The following is an 18344-nucleotide window of genomic DNA, read 5'->3' on the forward strand; positions in this document are numbered from 1 at the left end:
TAAGCATATCAGCACAGAGCAAGGAAGTAGGACAGGGTGGGCCCAAATTAGGAGAGAGGGACTGATCATCTCATTTCCTTGTGCTGAAGAAGTGTGGGAGGGTCTATGTTTTTCCCATGTCCACTCTTACCCGCCTACCCCCAGCACCCTCATTTTCACAGGAAAAATGGCCCTTTGCCATCAAGACAAATGTGGTAGAGTTCAGGACACATAGGTAGCAACTGATAGTCTCTTCTTTTTTCCTTAGTCCTTGGGAGATGTTTACTTATATTTGGGGATTATCTGAAGGCTGCAAACAGTGAAAAGCAACCAGGATAGTTGAATTTATTATGAAGCTATGGAGATGAAAATGGTGTTGTGGGAGGGGGAAGTATATTGTCCTTTAAGCTTTCTGACCCAAGTTTCTCTCTCCTCCCCTCTCACAGTTGATTCCCCAAATCTCCTCCTTGGCCTGGTACACAACTGTGATACCCCTGATAGTGGTGCTGTCCGTAACAGCAGTGAAAGATGCCATCGATGACATGGTAACATGGCTTTCTAGGCCTTTAGTTCCTCACTACCTAGTCAGGCTGGGGGACAAGGACTTCCCAGAACTATCTAGTGCTAAGAAGAAGTATTGAATGGAGAAAGGAATATGTAATTTCCATAGGCACAAGATTTGTGGTCTATGCATGGCCAGAAAGAGGCAACGCAAGGTCATTCTCTGTCTTCCTATTACCACCACTCAGCCCCTTTTCCAGGCTTCCTTCCTTTTTTTTTTAATAACTCACCTCTTCTTCCACTCCCCTCTTAGCTTTCTCTGGGTTTGCTCTCATCCTTCTTTCTCCATTCCCTCTTCTCTTGTTTTTATATCTATCTTCCCTTCATCTTTCGGTCTCCTCCTCCCTCTTCTTCCTGTTCTCATCTCCCCTTTGCACATTTCATTTCTCCTCTCCATCTCTCCCTATTTCCCTTTCCGACTTTCAAACTTTTTTTTTTTTTTTTTTGGTGTTTTTTTTGTTGTTGTTGTTAATCCTCACTTTTAGGGAGAGTGGAAGAGAGAGGGAAAGACAGAGAAACATTGATGTGAGAGAAACACATCCATTGGTTGCCTCCTGCACGAGTCCCAACCAGGGCCCGGGCCAGGGAGGAGCCTGCAACCAGGGTACATGCCCTTGATCGGAATCGAACCTGGGACCCTTTGGTCTGCAGGCTGACGCTCTATCTACTGAGCCAAACCGGCTAGGGCTCAAATTATTATTTTTTAATATATTTTTATTGATTTCAGAGAGGAAAGGAGAGAAAGAGAAAGATAGAAACATCAATGATGAGAGAGAATCACTGATCGGCTGCCTCCTGTACACCCCACACTGGGAATTGAGCCCACAACCCAGGCATGTGCCCTGACTGGGAATTGAACCGTGCCCTCCAGGTCAACCACTGAGCCACATTGGCTGGGCTCCCTTTCTGACTTTCAATGCTATTAAGTATACACCGCCAAGAACCCTCTGGTTTTAGAAAGCTTTATGACTCTTCCTGTCCTTGGAGGGAGAAACTCGCTCTCAGTGAGTGCTGCATGGCTTCCTCTTTGCTCCTTACAGCAGGTCCTGCATAGAAGGGTAGGGTGAGGACCCAGGACCATGTCTACTAGTGGGATTTGGGAAGCCAGTCCTGTTGACCTGCTTGCATCTTCCATAAGAAAGTTCTGATTTTACCAGAATAGATATTTAGAGCAAAGTTTGAGAGAAGGATGTTTCTCCAGCTCTTTAACTCTGTAATTCTTTAAACCCAGAATTAGCACATGGTTTAAATTTTGATTATGATTGAAGTCACAATGCAAAAATGTTACTTTTATTTTTCTATAACTAAACTCAATGTTGCTGGTAACAACCACCCTAGCCTTTTTAAAAAACAAAACACTTAACTTACCAATTCAGAATAACCCATTTACTTCTGGTTTAGAACTCAATCTCTTTAGGATAAATATTCTGACCAATTCAGGATTCTCTCTGCCTCCTTCCCAGTCCTACCCTTTTCTCAGGGAGAAATCTCAACTGAAAGGAGGGGATTCATGTGAGTCCTAGCACCAGGACATACCCTGTATTTGTCCCCCTTCTATTTGGTCTTTGCATAGATGACTGAGCAGAACTGCTATTGGAAAAGTTTGTGGAATCCTAATTGCATCCACTGTAGGCTTCTGAATGTGGACCATGGTTGGGGTGGGATGGGAGTATACTTAAGGATAATTAGCTTTCCCTGTACCTTCCAAGGAGTATGAGACTCCATTCTGCCCATGTTTTTCCATTCTCTCCTCTGTGGCCTTTGATATAAGCTGTTTGTTCTCACCCCCTGGGCTTTGGCTTTTGATCTTTAAAGCCAAGATTTTCTCTCTTTCTTCTCCCTTGGTTCTTTTTCAGAATTCCCTTTTCAGCTTCTCAGAGACAATCAGCCTCTCGGCCTGGTTTGTTTGTTTTTTAATGTTTTTTATTGATTTTTAGAGAGAGAGGAAGGGAGAGGGATAGAGAAATAAAAGCGTCAATGGATAATACTGGAATGACTTTGGGGGTTGAGAAAAATTACAAAGAGGGTGAACTACATTGGATAATATTTCAAAATATTAAGTTTCTACATGCCATTTGCTCAATTCTGTTACCTGAACTTTGTGTGTGTGTGTGTGTGTGTGTGTGTGTGTGTGTGTGTGTGTGTGTAATTTTAGAAAAGGCACCAAAACGACAATCAAGTCAACAACCGTTCTGTTCTGGTCCTGATGAATGGCAGGTAAGTCCTTCTAGGGAAGCTAGTTTAGGTAGGACCGGCTCGGGAGAGGGTTGGCCTTGTGAACACTTGATGTGCTGGGGGCTTTGGAAAGGTAGTTCAGGACAGTAAAAAGAACCTCAGATTGGACATAAGAAGAGTTTGTTTCTAGGTCTAGCATACCCTGAATGCACCATATGACCTCAGACCTCTCTGGACCTCATATTTCTTATCTATAAAGTAGAGATCATATTCTCTACCTTAGAGGATGTTTATGAAAATAAAAATGAAATAATATATATTACAGCAATTAATAAATTGTGACATGGTATTAATGTGCAAGTGGTTATTATTAGTGCTGTGGTCAGCATGGAGACCTCTCTCTTTAGAACCTCAGTGGATTCTAATATGCCTTATTGGCCATTCTTTCTGTAGCCTTTGGCCAGACCATCTTTTTTGTTAACCATCTAAAGGAAGTATTGGCACTGTCCCCACTGCTGTGGTGTTTGGTCATAGCTATCTCAAGTGTTAGGTCAATGTTTATATTGGGTGGGGTGTTGCAAAATTTGAGCAATTCACTTATGGAAGGAATGGAGAGAGGCAGGAATAATTCCTATATAAAGCAAAATATGAAAACTGTCATAAGAGGTACAAAAATTATTATAAGAATTAATAAAAATGAGGAATCATAGCTGGTTAAAGGAATCAAGGAAGACTTTTGGGAGGTGTTGTTTGTGCTAGGCTTTAAGAGATGGGGAAGAATTCAACAAATAGAGATTATATCAGAGGAAAACTGACCAGTGTGTGCAGAAGCAGGTTGCAAAGAAGTACAACTCTGAAGGTTCATGATTGAGGTCCAGTCTTTTTTCATGTAGGCCTTATAGAACACCCAGTAACTATCGTTTTAATCAGGTAATTCTATAGTGTGAAGTTCTTGGAGATCTAATCCTTTTATTTATTGTGGTTGCTGATCCTTACTCAAGATGGATTATTTCCTCAAGTGTTTTGATGTATTGAAGCCTTTCATAAGTACCACCAAAAAAGGCAGTAGAGAATCAAAAGAACATTTTAGAAGAACATAAATAGAGATAAAAAGAAAAGACAAAAGTGAGTGTTTTAGAAATTTACAAGGCTAGGGAGTTACTGATCAAATGAAGTAATTTGGGCGCTTGGGTTTTGTGAGATAATTGAAGAATTTGTCAGAGGGTGGTGTTGTGGTGGGAGTTCACAAGCAGACTTGACTTAGTCTCCCAGGGAGTGTCTGATTAATTGAATATTGGCAGTGAGGCTGGTTGTTGAAACAGTCTATATTCCAGAAGTAGCTTTCTTCAGAGCACATGGGTCTGAGCAGAGCGGCTACTGTAAAAGTTTGTCTGTTTTGCAAGTTGTGATTTCTGTTGTTTTTATTCCTCAATAATTTTGGTTAAAGCACATCTTAGTGGAACTTTCTTTATGGGAATTCTAAGTGGCCTGAGCTCAGGTGGTATCCCTCCGAGGGGTTTTTTGTTTGCTTTTGCAAAGTAACTCATGGGTATCACCTTCCCCCGTGCTTCATGAGGTTACAAATCCTCAGGGGAGTCCTCCACTCTCTGGCCCCAACCCTCCAGGGTAAAATAGACAAACTTTCTTGCCAATGAGTTGATTTTTTTTAGACCACTTTTTTTTCTAATGGTGTTGCCCTTTCCAGAGTCTTGGCTTATGAGGGGTTCTTAGTTCCAACCCTCTGCCTCTCAAGATCCTAAGGCTTAATCTCTTGGCCCTTTGGAGGTCTAAAGTAAAACTCAAGTTATTAATTATTAATACTGACTGGCAATCCCCTCCCCCACTCTGGGCAACAACAGCTTCAAAACATACTTCTGTTTTGAATTTCAATCCTGTTTTTTTTCCTGGCTCCTCACTTTGTGTTCAATATAGCCTTGCTTTTGAAAAAAAAAAAAAATGTTGGCTTTATTTTATCTAGCACTTCTAAGTATTTGTATTAGGAAAAGTACCAGAGTGTTACGGAACTCCAGGAAGTAACATTCACAAAAAACAGAGAACATAACATAAATGATCTCCTCTGCAGTCCAAGCAATGCCTTCCCTATCTATATGACCAAATTTTCTAAACCAAAAGTTAGAATGAAATGCTTGGAAATTTAAAATGTACTTATGGCACAATAGGACCGAATATTTTAAATTGGGAGGGACTGTCTCCTCCTCTCCTGAATCTGGGACACATGGTTGTTATAATATCCAGGAACAAAGTAGTAATAGTTTGACAGCTCCTGGTATAACAAAACATATATAACAATACGTAATATAAATATACATTATATACATGTAATATAAATATACATGATATAACATTTAAAATTTTTATTTTAAAAACATACATTTAAAAGGTAATATATGCAAGCTTTTATCTACAGGAGAAGCCCGAATTCTGTAGTGCTGTGTTCTACTGGTGAAAATCATGGCAGACAGAATGCCAGAGAACTGGCAAAAGTGAATGTTGAATCAAGATAAAATAAAACACTCAGATGTTTTTCTCCAAAACTTACAGCTACTACCCTTTAGTACTATTGCCCTGATTTGAAAATTAGGAACAAAATAAATAAACGTACTGAGACTTATCTGCATAGAGATGATACTTGAAACCAAAGGAAAAAGGTTCAAGGATATATAAATTGTGATTTTGTAACAACATAGTGATTATGTTTATATTATAAGATTAAAATAAAGTTGGATTTGAGTAAGATTTAAAGAAATATAACCCTGGAATTTGAAGAAAAAATTGGGCCATATTCTTGATTGTAGTAGCGATGCATCACAAACTGATTTGGTTGTCCTCTGAGCCTTAAGTTCATCTCAGCTTCTTTTTTCTTTGATTGTCAAAACCGAACTTTGGGAGAATTCTCAAAGCAGGTATTCAAGGGTTATTTTCTTATAGGATGGAGAAGAAAAAATGGATGAATATCCAAGTGGGAGACATAATAAAATTAGAAAATAATCAGCCTGTCACGGTGAGTATCTCTTCGGGCTTTTTCTCTTTTGGCTTAAGTGTGTATAAGGGAACCCTTTTAGCACTTGTACAGCCACTGCTTTTAGGGACTCTCATCTGCCTCACTTTGCATGCAGAGATCAACAGTTCCTGTGATAAGAAGCTTGTTCTTGTCCCTTCTCACCATAGCTACAGACAGTGTGAGACTAGTTCTGGGAGAGGGGTATATGGTAGCAGTGATGGGTCCTAGACAAAGAAAGTAACTGCTCTTGTCACATTGGAATGTTAAAAGTCCGCCTTCCTGCTTTCCTTATTTTCTCTGACTTTTCTGACCACAGGCTGATATACTATTGCTCTCTAGCAGTGAGCCCTACAGTATGACATATATAGAAACAGCAGAACTGGATGGGTAAGTATTCCCTCCTAATGGCCCATTAAGGTGATTGAGGCAGCTTAGAGGATTTTTCACTGAGGGAGAACATGATGCCAAGAATGAATTGTATTCTCAGGTGGAAGTACTAAAGAGGCTAGAAATATCCAGCCAAGAGAAGATAGGAGGCCAGACTCTTGGGACCTCAAGTCTAAGGCTAAGCTCTTGATAGCATTAACTGAGCATTCACTGGGCACAGAATCTGGGCAAATAAACTTCATATTCTATGCCTGTATTTAATAATGCTGAGTGACAGGAAAGAGGTTAACAGAACTTTAAATTTTCAGAATAGAGTTCCAAAGTTTCTGGGGCCAGTATGGAGGTAACTATTTACTGATAAAACACCATGTTCTATAAAGGATTTAAGGTAGAAATTCATTAGCATACAAAAGCTAAGGTCTTAGGATGATAGAGACCATCTTCAGAGAGCTTGCTCTATAAAGTTTTGAATGGATCTGCATTCTCACAACTATTCCTCTTGGTGCCCACAAGCTTTTTGAAATATGGCTTCTATTTTTGCTTCTGTCTCTGTGCATTCCTATATCAGCAAATGGTTAATTGGGATCCCCTCATGAGTTCTATAAATATTTATGAAGTGATTAGTTTGTTTACTTGAAGGTGTGTGCAGGTTTTTATCAGGGCATGCTCCTTATTCTTGAAGGGAGCAGGGGCCTCCTCCACATTGTTTTGTGATGTCTCTTCAGCTGCTCTAGAGCATCTATCTATTCAGCAAGATCTTATGGGTTGTTTAAAAGAATTGTGGTGTGTTGCAGTGAGAGAGGAGAGGGTGTGCTAAAAATAGCTTCCTTGTAGAGCCATTCCACCTCAATACTGTCATTGAGAGAGAATAGTAGGAGTGACTCTTACAGCTCAAACCTATAGCCCAAGTTCTGTTGGCATTATCTATTTTCTAAAACTCCATGAAGAAGTAGGAGAAACTGGACCTATACTGCTGTTGTGTATGTGTCCTGTATGCTGGTTCTGTGTGTTTTACTCTAGTGAAACCAACCTGAAAGTGAAGCAGGCCATCCATGTTACCAGTGAAATGGAAAATGACTTGAATCTGCTTTCTGCCTTTGATGGTAAGTTAGCATATAGGTTTGCCCGCCCAAATTTTTGTCAGTATAGGAATGGTTCAATAAAGTATTTATATTCATACAGTGAATTCTATATAATTTTTTAAAAAAACAATATTCAAGTTGGTATTTATTGACATGGAAAAATATTTGTAACACTAGAGGCCCAGTGCACGAAATTCATGCACTGGGGAGGGGGGTATCCCTTAGTCCGGCCTGCACCCCCTCGCAGTCCAGGAGCTTTTGGGGGATGTCTGACTGCCACAGAGGCAGAGGCTGGAGAGGCTCCCGCCACCACCACTGCACTCGCCAACCATGAGCTTGGCTTCTAGCTGAGCAATGCTCCCCCTGTGGGAGCGCACTGACCACCAGGGGGAAGCTCCTGCGTTGAGCATCTGCCCCCTGGTGGTCAGTGCGCATCATAGCAACCGGTCATTATGCTGTTTGGTCAATTTGCATATTAGCCTATTATTATATAGGAACTAGAGGCCCAGTGCATGATTGAATCATGCACGTGTAGGGTCCCCTACATGCTTTCGCTTTCGATCTCGGGGGAGCTAGGTGCCTGTTCACTGGTGCACCAGGTCTTTCAGAAACCTCCGCCCTGCCAGAGGCTTCTGAAAGGCCTGGTGCCTGAGCGGACAGGCACCCAGCTCCCCCGCTTTTGATGGTCCGCGGTGGGACGTGAGCTCGCTGCCCCAGAGGCCCTTTCTGTGCCGCAGCACAGCCATGGCGCAGACGCTGAGCTCGAGCTGCCGGCCCAATCAGCCACCCCGGCCACCCCGAGTCCCGCCCCCCCACGCCTCCTGGCCAATCGCGGGCATAGCGAAGGTACGGTCAATTTGCATATTTATCCATTATTAGGTAGGATAGCATAGTCATAAATGGAAAAATATTACAATAGACTGTGCTTAGTATATATAGCATAAATTTGTTGTTTGAAACATATGTTTATGAGTACAAGTGTAGAAAAAAGTTGAAGGATGTACTTCAAAAGGTTAATAGCACTTATCTCTAGGCAATTGGTGAATTTTACTTCTCCTTTCTTCTTATAATATTATATACATATTTACAAAGGGCATATTTTGCTTTACTAATCAGGAACAAGTCAAATTATTTTCATTTTGAAAATACTAGGTTTGATTTTGAGGTGGTGTGTTTTTTTTAGGTTTGCTTTAAGTTAAGTAGTTTTAATTTTTTTTTCAGATTCAGAGCTCATATGATCTAGCAGTACTGATAGTGATAAGTTACCATGTGGGTTTTTGTCATCTGTGACTCTCTCTGGATAAGCCATGTCACAAACAGAATTACTCTTCTCTGATGCCCAGAAACCACTGTCTGCCTTTCTAAAGGGAGCTGGTGAGAAATGGGCAGCATCTGAAATGGGGAGAAGATAGGGAAAAGATGTGTATGTATTTTGAAAGAGGGATATTCTTTCCTCTTTTATGTTAAGCCTCCTTCTATCCTATTAGGAAAGGCTTATTTATAGAACCAGCACTCTTACTCCTTTTTTTTTTTTTTTTTCTTTTTCAGGAGAAGTGAGGTGTGATGCTCCCAATAACAAATTGGGCAGATTCACAGGAGTACTAACTTATAGGGGGAAAAACTACCTCCTGGACCTTGATAGGCTGCTGCTCCGAGGATGCATCATCAGGAATACAGATTGGTGCTATGGCTTAGTGATTTATACTGGTACGTCTCCCTGAGCCACAGTTAGACCCCAGCCTGCTGGATGTAGATGTAGTACTCAGGTATATATCAGAACATTATGGCTTTGAGACAGATAGAAAGGGAGGTGGATGGGATGGATGGATGGATGGATGGATGGATGGATGGATGGATTTAAAAAGAAAACGTTTTCCCCCAAGCAATGAGTTGCCCGCATATCAACTCTTCCTTTGTTAGAGGAAGGCTTTGTGTTCCAAATCATAACTGGACACAAGAGAAGGAGTACATATAGAAGTACACATAGAATTGGCCTATGAAGAGGGAACTTGTAAAAGGGGAGAGTATACATGTGGACTACTCCCCTGAGGAGAGAATAAACACAGAGCTCATTATGGAGAGGAATGTAAACTCTGATGTGAAGGGTTCATGCCAAAGAAAAGGCACATGTGGATCATTAGCAGTGGCCTTTCTTGAGATGTCATTTAGGATCCAATCCCTTATACTTAATGAAGGATTTTCTCGGGTTATGATATGGTTCAGGAAAATGGAGGAACCTTCTGTGCTACTCTATGCCCTCGGTGACAGTGGGCATTGCTGACAACAACCATAGTGGGATAGCATTCTGAAGGTAGCATCAAGGAAAAGTTACTACAGTGAATTCTACTCAACTCAGAGCTCCCCTTCTAGAGAATTTACTCCTAGACTGGGGATCCTAGATGCCTCACTTCTGTGGAAAATAATGGGATCCAAGCCCTAGAGAGAAGCTTAAGAGTCCAGGGAGGCCTTGGTGGAACTGTCTTCATTGATTCTTGACATATAAGGGGCAGCTTCTAGGCTACCTAGTCCCAAACTCAAAAGATTTATAGACTTACTTTTTTCACTGTACTTAACTACCCACACATATTGCTATGCATAAAAAGCTCATTTTCAGCAGAACGTTTTTTCCTTAAAGCAACAGCTGTGAAGTTGCCAACCAGCACAAAGCTAGTTAAGATTTCCCTCTGACTCTTGGTTGCATGATAGTGAAAAATCTCTGGGGACTTTGGGGAGTTCAGAACAGAGGAGCACTGATGCCACCTAGAGCCTCTCAAGGTATGCAGGGCAGAACTGAATCGCTATTCCTGCTACATGATGTGTCAGTTCTACTGTGATCTCCACACTCCCCTTGAAACCTGGGGAAGGGGCAGTCTTTCTACGAACCCTTGGAAGGTACTGTCCTTTGTAGCTTTCATTCTCTCAGCCAACTTCTCATTAGTTCCAGCCCTTCAAGGAATGCTTAAGAGGAAAGAATGGCATAGCTTATGTACTGCATAAGTTTGTCCACATGCCAGGGAAGTTTCCGCTCCCTCATATGTAAACATTGATGAAATTCCTTTATTAGAATAAGTATAAGACTAATAATCAAATGGTAAAAGGCCAGAGAAATTGCTACTTACACTTCCTTCCAAACCTCTTATGTTTTCTCTGCAACCATATCGCTCTAGTAATATCCAATTCATATCCAGTAATATCCAATATCCAGTAATATCCAATTCTAGTGCCTGTGGTCATTAAAAGCTTTTTACTTCTGCTTACTATCTGCCCTGTCATGAAGAAATATGGACTTTCTGTCTCAGCTCCAAAGAAGGCTCAGATCCCCAGCTTCCAACTCAGAAATCATTGCCTTTTCCTTTCTCCCTTTCTCAAATAGAAACTTTAAATAAAACTTGGTTCAACAGTGGGTTTTCTAAAAATAAAAATCTCCTTATCAGAAAATCACTTTTTTAAGCTAAATAAACCAGGTGGCACTAAGAGAGAAGCTGTGACTTTTATTCTGACTCAGCTTATCTGTGAAAGATTACTTTGCAGAAATACTTGGAGTTATTCTTAGATACAAATTTTCTATTCTTTGAGTTACTGCACCAACTATGAGCCTTACCACAGGGCTTTCTCCCTGGCACTGAAAAGAGGTTTGATTAGATGACCATAAAGGCACATTCCAACCCAATGTCAAGCCTCTGGGTATATTCAGTAATTCTAAGAGCTGATGTCTCCCTGTTTCAATTAGGGCCAGACACCAAATTAATGCAGAACAGTGGAAAATCCTCTTTTAAACGGACACACATAGACCATCTCATGAATGTCCTTGTGCTCTGGGTAAGTTAAAGACTTTCTTTGTATTTCTTTATGAATAGACATACTTCCCTTCCTGCCGTGGGAGTAGCTGGTATTTTCAACTTGGGATTTAGTTCTTTGAAAGTCTCAAGCAATATTTGGGACCCCCACATACTAAAGTCTGAAGTAGAAAAGAACAGAGCCAATTGATAAGGAATTCTCTAGTATATACCTTTGTTGTGGAGGATAGTCATGATTTATTTAAGATGGATCAAGGGCCTCGAAATTAAGACGTGTTTTTATTTTCTCATAACCAGTCTTACTCATGACCACTTTAACAAAATCTTACATGGCTAATAGAACCCCTTACTTGAACTGATGATTTTCAAACTCTTAGATGAACCTAAGGCAGGGGTGGGGAACTTTTTTCTGCCAAATGCCATTTGGATATTTATAACATCATTCGTGGGCCATACAAAATTATCAACTTAAAAATTTGCCCGCTATATTTGGTTAAACATTTAATTAACTCACCCCTGATGGCTTGGTAGGGCCAGACCAAATGATTTCGTGGGCCTCATGCGGCGTGCTGGCTCCACATTCCCCACCCCTGGTCTGATGGCTGCTGCAGGGGGAAGAGAGGTGATCAGTTAAATTTTGTCCTGGCTTCCTCATTCTAAAGGTCCTGCTTCAAAAAGAGCAGCCTTATGTTTATCAGTTCTGTAAGGTTTTGGTTAGAAAATAGAGGATTCTGCTGCTAAGAAATTAAATCTGGAAAGCACGACAGTAGAAAATAATCAGCCTTGATAATAGAAGTTTAAATTGAAGACTAATTAATCAATTACTTTATTTCCATGCTACATATACAGGTTGCCTTTATTCTTGTCAGATATAGACAGATTAATGAAGAAATTCTCTGCATAACCAGGCAGTTCTAGTGCTGCCTATACTTAATTATATGACTTTTTAAAAATATATTTTATGGATTTTTTACAGAGAGGAAGGGAGAGGGATACAGAGTTAGAAACAGCGATGAGAGAGACACATCGATCAGCTGCCTCCTGCACACCCCCCACTGGAGATGTGCCTGCAACCAAAGCACATGCCCCTGACCGGAATGGAACCCAGGACCCTTCAGTCCACAGGCCGACGCTCTATTCACTGAGCCAAACTGGTCAGGGCAATTATATGACTTTTTGTTTTTAATTTTACTCTATTGCTTAGACTCTGAAAATTCAAAAATGCCTTTTCTTTCTGTACATTTCTCATAAATATCTGAATTATATAACTACCCGTCCTCCATTATTTATTATGAGAAATAGCACATTTCTTTTTCTAAATCCTTTGAATTTAGTAAATAGGTTTTAGAAAATTAGGAAAGTTTATTCAGCTTTGAGACCAAAAACTCATATTCACTATCTTTCTCTTTCTATTGCTGTTTACATAGCTTTCAGCAGTTGAAACAAAGTGACATTTTCTGGTTTCTTAATGAGGAAGACAATCACAGTTGAGAAATTAGAAAGGCGATGTAGGCAAATATGCCTTTGATAATATAAAAAACATATATCATTAGACACTTAACAAGGTCATTTACCCTAGGTTTGTCTTCAAAACAGCATGTCTCCCATATGCATAGGAAGGTTCAACTACCTGTTTACTTGTCTTAAGCGTAGTGATAATAATTGATATCTGTATAGAGGTATTTTATTTTAATTTTATTTTTTTTAAATATATTTTATTGATTTTTTAAAGAGAGAAAGGGAGAGGGATAGAGAGTTAGAAACATTAATGAGAGAGAAACATCGATCAGCTGCCTCCTGCACACCCCCTGCTGGGGATGTGCCCGCAACCAAGGTACATACATGCCCTTGACCTGAATCAAACCTGGGACCCTTCAGTCTGCAGGCTGACGCTCTATCCACTGAGCCAAACCGGTCAGGGCTGCATAGAGATATTTTAACTTTGTTTATAATATTTTCATATTACTCACTACCCACAGCCTTAATACATCCATAAACAATAAGCACGTGAAGAAGTGTTTTACCTATTTGACAAACGTGGAAATTGAGATACAGTAAAGATAAATATAATAAATAAAATCCCACAGAAAAGTAATGGCAAAGACAGGTCTATCTATGACTCATCAAGTTATCAAGTCATATTTACTGAGGATTTATTATATAGCTAATACATGCCAGATGTGGTGAGAATCATAAGGATGTATAAGACCTAGGACTAGGCCTCAAGTGTTTTAAGTTCACATTTGGGGGGAGGGGAGGGCATAAAAATGTGCCAGATACTTTACATACATAGTTTTATTTAATAGTCACATCTATCTACCTAGGCATAACTTTTCAGGGTCAATGCTATTTCTGCAATAGTTGCTGTCACCTTGAGGAGTCAAAATTAAAACACATAACAAGTCCTGTTTAACATGGCAGATTGACCACATGTGAAGAACATATAAAATGAACAGGAGGGGATGTGGGCTAATAGTCAGAATAGTTCATTTTAAAACTGCCCATAGCCCAGCTGGCCTGGCTCAGTGGTTGAGCATTGACCTATGAACAGGAGGTCACAGTTTGATTGCTGGTTAGGGCACATGCCTGGGTTTCGGGCTTAATACCCAGTATGGGGCATGCAGGAGGCAACCAATCAATGATTCTCTCTCATCATTGATGTTTCTATCTCTCTCTCCCTCTCCCTTCCTCTCTAAAATCAATTTAAAAAAAATTTTTAAACTGCCGATATAAAACAACATGGGCAACAATTGGCCCTCTGTACCATTCTATCACACCTATCACATAAATATAGCAATAAATGTATTTACCTTCCAGTACCAAATAAAGTGCTATCTTCTAATATGGGTGTCATTACTTCTGAGTAAAACCCACTTTATTTTAAACTTGAGGGCTCAAGTTTTCCTGCAAGCTCCTTGTGTAACCTAGGGTGCACCTGTCAAATCATACATACTGCCTACCTTTTTTTTTTTTTTTTAATATATTTTATTGATTTTATTACAGAGAGGAAGAGAGAGGGATAGAGAGTCAGAAACATAGATGATAGAGAAACATCGATCAGCTGCCTCCTGCGCACCCCCCACCGGGGACGTGCCCACAACCAAGGTACATGCCCTTGACCGGAATCGAACCCGGGACCCCCCAGTCCGAAGGCCGATGCTCTATCCACTGAGCCAAACCGGTCTCGCATACTGCCTACCTTCACAGAGCTCATGGTTCCATCCTCTCACTCAGGGTAGTGGCCTGTTGGGAAAGCAAAGTTATCCAAAGGAAGTAAAACCAACCAAAGGAACACACTACTCTTTTACTCATATTTTTAAGTGGACTAGAGAGAAATCAGGAACACAGGAGGAGGATAAGGATGAACAAATAGAATAACTGACCTCGGAATAAACACATTGTATTTCAGGAAATAGAAAAGAAAATAACTTTCAAACAATTCTTATTATTCTTAGAAGAAGCAATTGCATGAATAAAATAAGAATAGTTTGCTAGCCCTAGCCAGTTTGGCTCAGTGGATAGAGTGTCAGCCTGTGGACCGAAGAGTCCTGGGTTCAATTCAGGTCAAGGGCACATATCTTGCTTGCAGGCTACTCCCCAGCCCAGGCCCTGGTCAGGACTTGTGCAGGAGGCAACCAATCGATATATTTCTCTCACATGGATGTTTCTTTGTCTTTCCCTCTTCTACTCTCTCTCTAAAAATTAATGGAAAAATGTACTTGGGTGAGGATTTAAAAAAAAAAAAAGAATAGTTTGCTAAAAATAAGGGTGGGGGGAAGCAATCAGTGAACAACAGAAAAGAATTTTGAAAAGTAAAAATTGCTGAAATTAAAAAGCCAATAAATGGGCTGAAATAAAGAGTCCAAGAACTATCCTAGACCATAAAACAAAAAGACAAAGAGATAGAATATATGAGGTAAATACTTTTTTATTTTTATATATTTTTAAATATATTTTTATTGATTTAAGAGAGAGGAGGGGAGAGGGAGAGAGAGATAGAAACATCACTGATGAGAGAGAATCATTGGTCAGCTGCCTCCTACATGCCCTACATTGAAGATCAAGCCCGCAACTCCGGCATGTGCCCTGACGATCAAACCGTGACCTCCTGATTCTTAGGCCGACACTCAACCACTGAAGCATGCTGGCTGGGCAAGATAAGTACTTTTTTGAATGGCAGGCCAAACCAGGTGCCTCCAATTTATCTACCAGGAGTACCAGAAAGATACTAATAATTTCTTATGATACGACTCCTCCTTCCTTTGCCCTAGGGACTTCATGCTTTAATAAAACTGGTTATTTTGGCATATTTCTAGCAGGGTGCAAAACAAATGTGTACCGGTATAATTGTTATTTTATATTAACTTTATACATATGATTGACTTAGCTTAAAAATAGTTTTATGATTTTAGTTACTTAAGCCATTTGGTTATATAATTTGTGACAGAAAAATGTGAAGCTAAAGTCATTGCTAAGCTCTGAATGGAAATAACATGCTCAAGAAAATTGATTGCCTCTACTTTATTATGTGCTCAAAATAGATAATTAAAAGTACTAAGCATTGAACTTGGGGTTAAGTATTGTTGCTTTAATCTAGTATATTGTTTATAGGAAGCAAAGCAAAGGTGGAATGTTGAAGAGAAAGAAATATTAAGATGTTTTAAAATACTCTGTATTGCTACTGTTTGGGAATGTACCCATTTGTGAGGTCCAAAAATAAATTTTTAATGAAATAAAAAATAAGTAAAGTAGCCACCTCCACCCAACATCTTCTCTAATCTATTAAACTTTTATTTTCCTCACAGCACTTACCACTAATTACATTATGTTTTCCCATTTCTTAACGCTTCTGCGGTCCACCTGTCTCCACACGATTATAAACTCTCTGAGAGTAAGGACTTGTCTTTTGTCACCACTGTGTTCTCAGTCCCCAGAGCTGTGTCTGACACATACTAGGAACCTCATTTTTATTTGTTGCATTTTTGGAAATAGTGAATATCTGAGCTACCAAATTAATGAGCCTCTAAGGCAGAAAATGTGTCATACTCATCTCCATGTTCCTGGGAGTGCCTTGCATAAAGTAGAGCTCAGGAAATATCTTGGAATGGTTATTAAATGAAGATATGTCCTCTAATTAGCTAGGTTCTTAACAGCTTAGCAGTTTTGTTTATGTGGAATTTTTGCTAGGACATTGTACATGTAGTTAGATATAATACACTCACATTTCTCAAAGCTGAAGCAGTAAACCTTCCTGATTTAAACACTTTTCCCCATTTTTTGGAAATGTTTCTTAGGGGGAAATCTGGCAGACACCAGAAGCATGTTTAGCAAAGCGGCTTCCTGATGAACCCACAGCTAAGTGGGGTTTGACCCCTTTACCTCTCCCCAGTGACCACAGCTCACAGTGATAATGCTTTCCTGCACCCTAGTCTGTTAAGTAGGAGCGTATTTGTGGGGCAAAGAAGCAGAGTGGTTGAAATTAGAATGATGCCAGAAATTTAGGATATACTTCTGGGGTAAGGCACAATGAAAAAAGCACAGATGTGAAAGGCCAAAGAGATAAGGAGTACTTTCTTTTTACAGCCTGCCTGTGAAGCCTGGGAGCCTCACTGTGACAGTGATGGCTTTAGTCACCTTTGTCAAGAGTGACAAAACTGAGTGTAATTTCAGCTTTTGCTGGAACCACTTTTTGCTAAGTGAGAGGCTATCTGCACTTCTGGGGTCTGACTGGCCATTCTTGTTTCTTCCTATAGGAAGGGAGCAAAATGAAACACTAAGAGATAAGTACCAATAAACTCCATCACAGTAAGAAACTCAGAACATCTACGAGGGTTTAGAAAGCTTCAGGATAGCAGGAAAAGCTGAAGGAATGAGGGAAGAGCAGAATGTATCCTACCCCTGCGGGGCCTCATGCTGATGGGGAAGCCCTGCCCTCTGGGGCTTGGTCTGATAGTGGTGCTTTTCCTTTCTAGTGGCCTAATCTGAGCAGAAAGATCTGGTTCTGGGGAACTCATAGTCTAACAATGGAGACAGGGCACATCTCTGGAAACTATGGGTAATTGTTACCCAAGCAATAGGGATGGAGCAAAGGTGTTAAAGTCACCTTATAATCTTCTACAGCTTTGGAGGGTTTAAAATTATTTATCCTAATAATGTATAATAAATAAATTATAAATAAATTAATATTTATAAATATAATAATTTGTCCTAATCATTTTACCTTCCCCATTTTTTCCCAATGGAGCTGATGAAGTAGGCCTAACAAAGTGGCAGGTAGAGGAATATAGTCTCAGATTTCATATTGGCCACATAGACTATCCAAAAAGGAAGGCAAAGCCAGTAGAATTCATCACTGGGTTTTGATATGCACCATGAGGATACCCTTGCTTTCTTAAGACTCAATGAAGAGGAGGATGAACCTGGCCAGTAGTGTGGCTCAGTGGTTGAGTGTCAACCCATGAACCAGGAGATCAATGTTCAATTCCGGTCAGGGCACATACCTGGGTTGCAAGCTCTATTCCCAGTAGGGGGCATATAAGAAGCAGCTGATCAGTGATTTTCTCTCATCGTTGATGTTTCTATCTCTCTCTCCCTCACCCTTCCTCTCTGAAATCAATTTAAAAAAATTTTTTTAAAGAGAGAGAAGGATGAGGAAGTGGGAGTAAGATTGAGAAGGAAGGGCTGTAAAGGTCTCTTAGAGAGACCTTTATCTCAAAGAGCTGAACTACTCAGTATGAATCTGCATTAAGCTCGGAATAAAAGCAGATTTTCTTCCGTTTTATCTCAATCCTCCTCTGTTTTGTTCTCCCCATCCATCACCCATCTCTCAAATCTCATGTATTAAATGATTTCAAGGATTTATTGCTAATTTTTATGTAGTTATGTCTTTAAATAATATCCTTTAAAGGTATATATTAAACTGTTTACAGATAAAGTTATATAATGTAATAAATTTGCTTAAAACAAAAAGGAGGGCAGGAGAAAAAGAGGATTGGCTAAAATAAGACTGTCCATGAGGTAATAATTATTGAAATTGGGTAAAGGGATACATAGGGGTTTATTGTACTATTTATTAAAATTTTAATCTTATTTATTTATTGATTTGAGAAAGGGAGAGAGAAAAACATCAATTTATTCATTCATTGTATGAATTGTTGCTTCTTGTATGTGACATGACTGGGAATCCAACCCACAACCTTGTTGCAGCAGGACAATGCTCTAACCAGCTGAGCTACCTGACCAGGGCTTATTGTATTATTTATATACCTTAATATGTATTTGAAATTTTTTATAATAAAACGTTTTTTAAAATTTCATTTTCTGAGAATGCTCCCAGTTAGA

At 39.8% G+C, this 18344-nt stretch overlaps 1 protein-coding gene across 1 annotated transcript in view; it reads left to right on the plus strand.

Moving 5' to 3' along the window:
* LOC103286612 (phospholipid-transporting ATPase FetA-like) overlaps positions 1–18344 on the plus strand; it is a 56467-nt gene that overhangs the window by 5738 nt on the left and 32385 nt on the right. The window contains exons 4-10 of the mRNA XM_008142162.3: positions 426–524; positions 2696–2757; positions 5665–5737; positions 6054–6124; positions 7145–7227; positions 8755–8913; positions 10937–11025. Coding sequence (XP_008140384.3) covers positions 426–524; positions 2696–2757; positions 5665–5737; positions 6054–6124; positions 7145–7227; positions 8755–8913; positions 10937–11025 — 636 coding nt within the window. The remainder of the gene's footprint in view (positions 1–425; positions 525–2695; positions 2758–5664; positions 5738–6053; positions 6125–7144; positions 7228–8754; positions 8914–10936; positions 11026–18344) is intronic.

This window comes from Eptesicus fuscus, chromosome 15 (assembly GCF_027574615.1).
Source record: "Eptesicus fuscus isolate TK198812 chromosome 15, DD_ASM_mEF_20220401, whole genome shotgun sequence".
Classification (NCBI taxonomy): domain Eukaryota; kingdom Metazoa; phylum Chordata; class Mammalia; order Chiroptera; family Vespertilionidae; genus Eptesicus; species Eptesicus fuscus.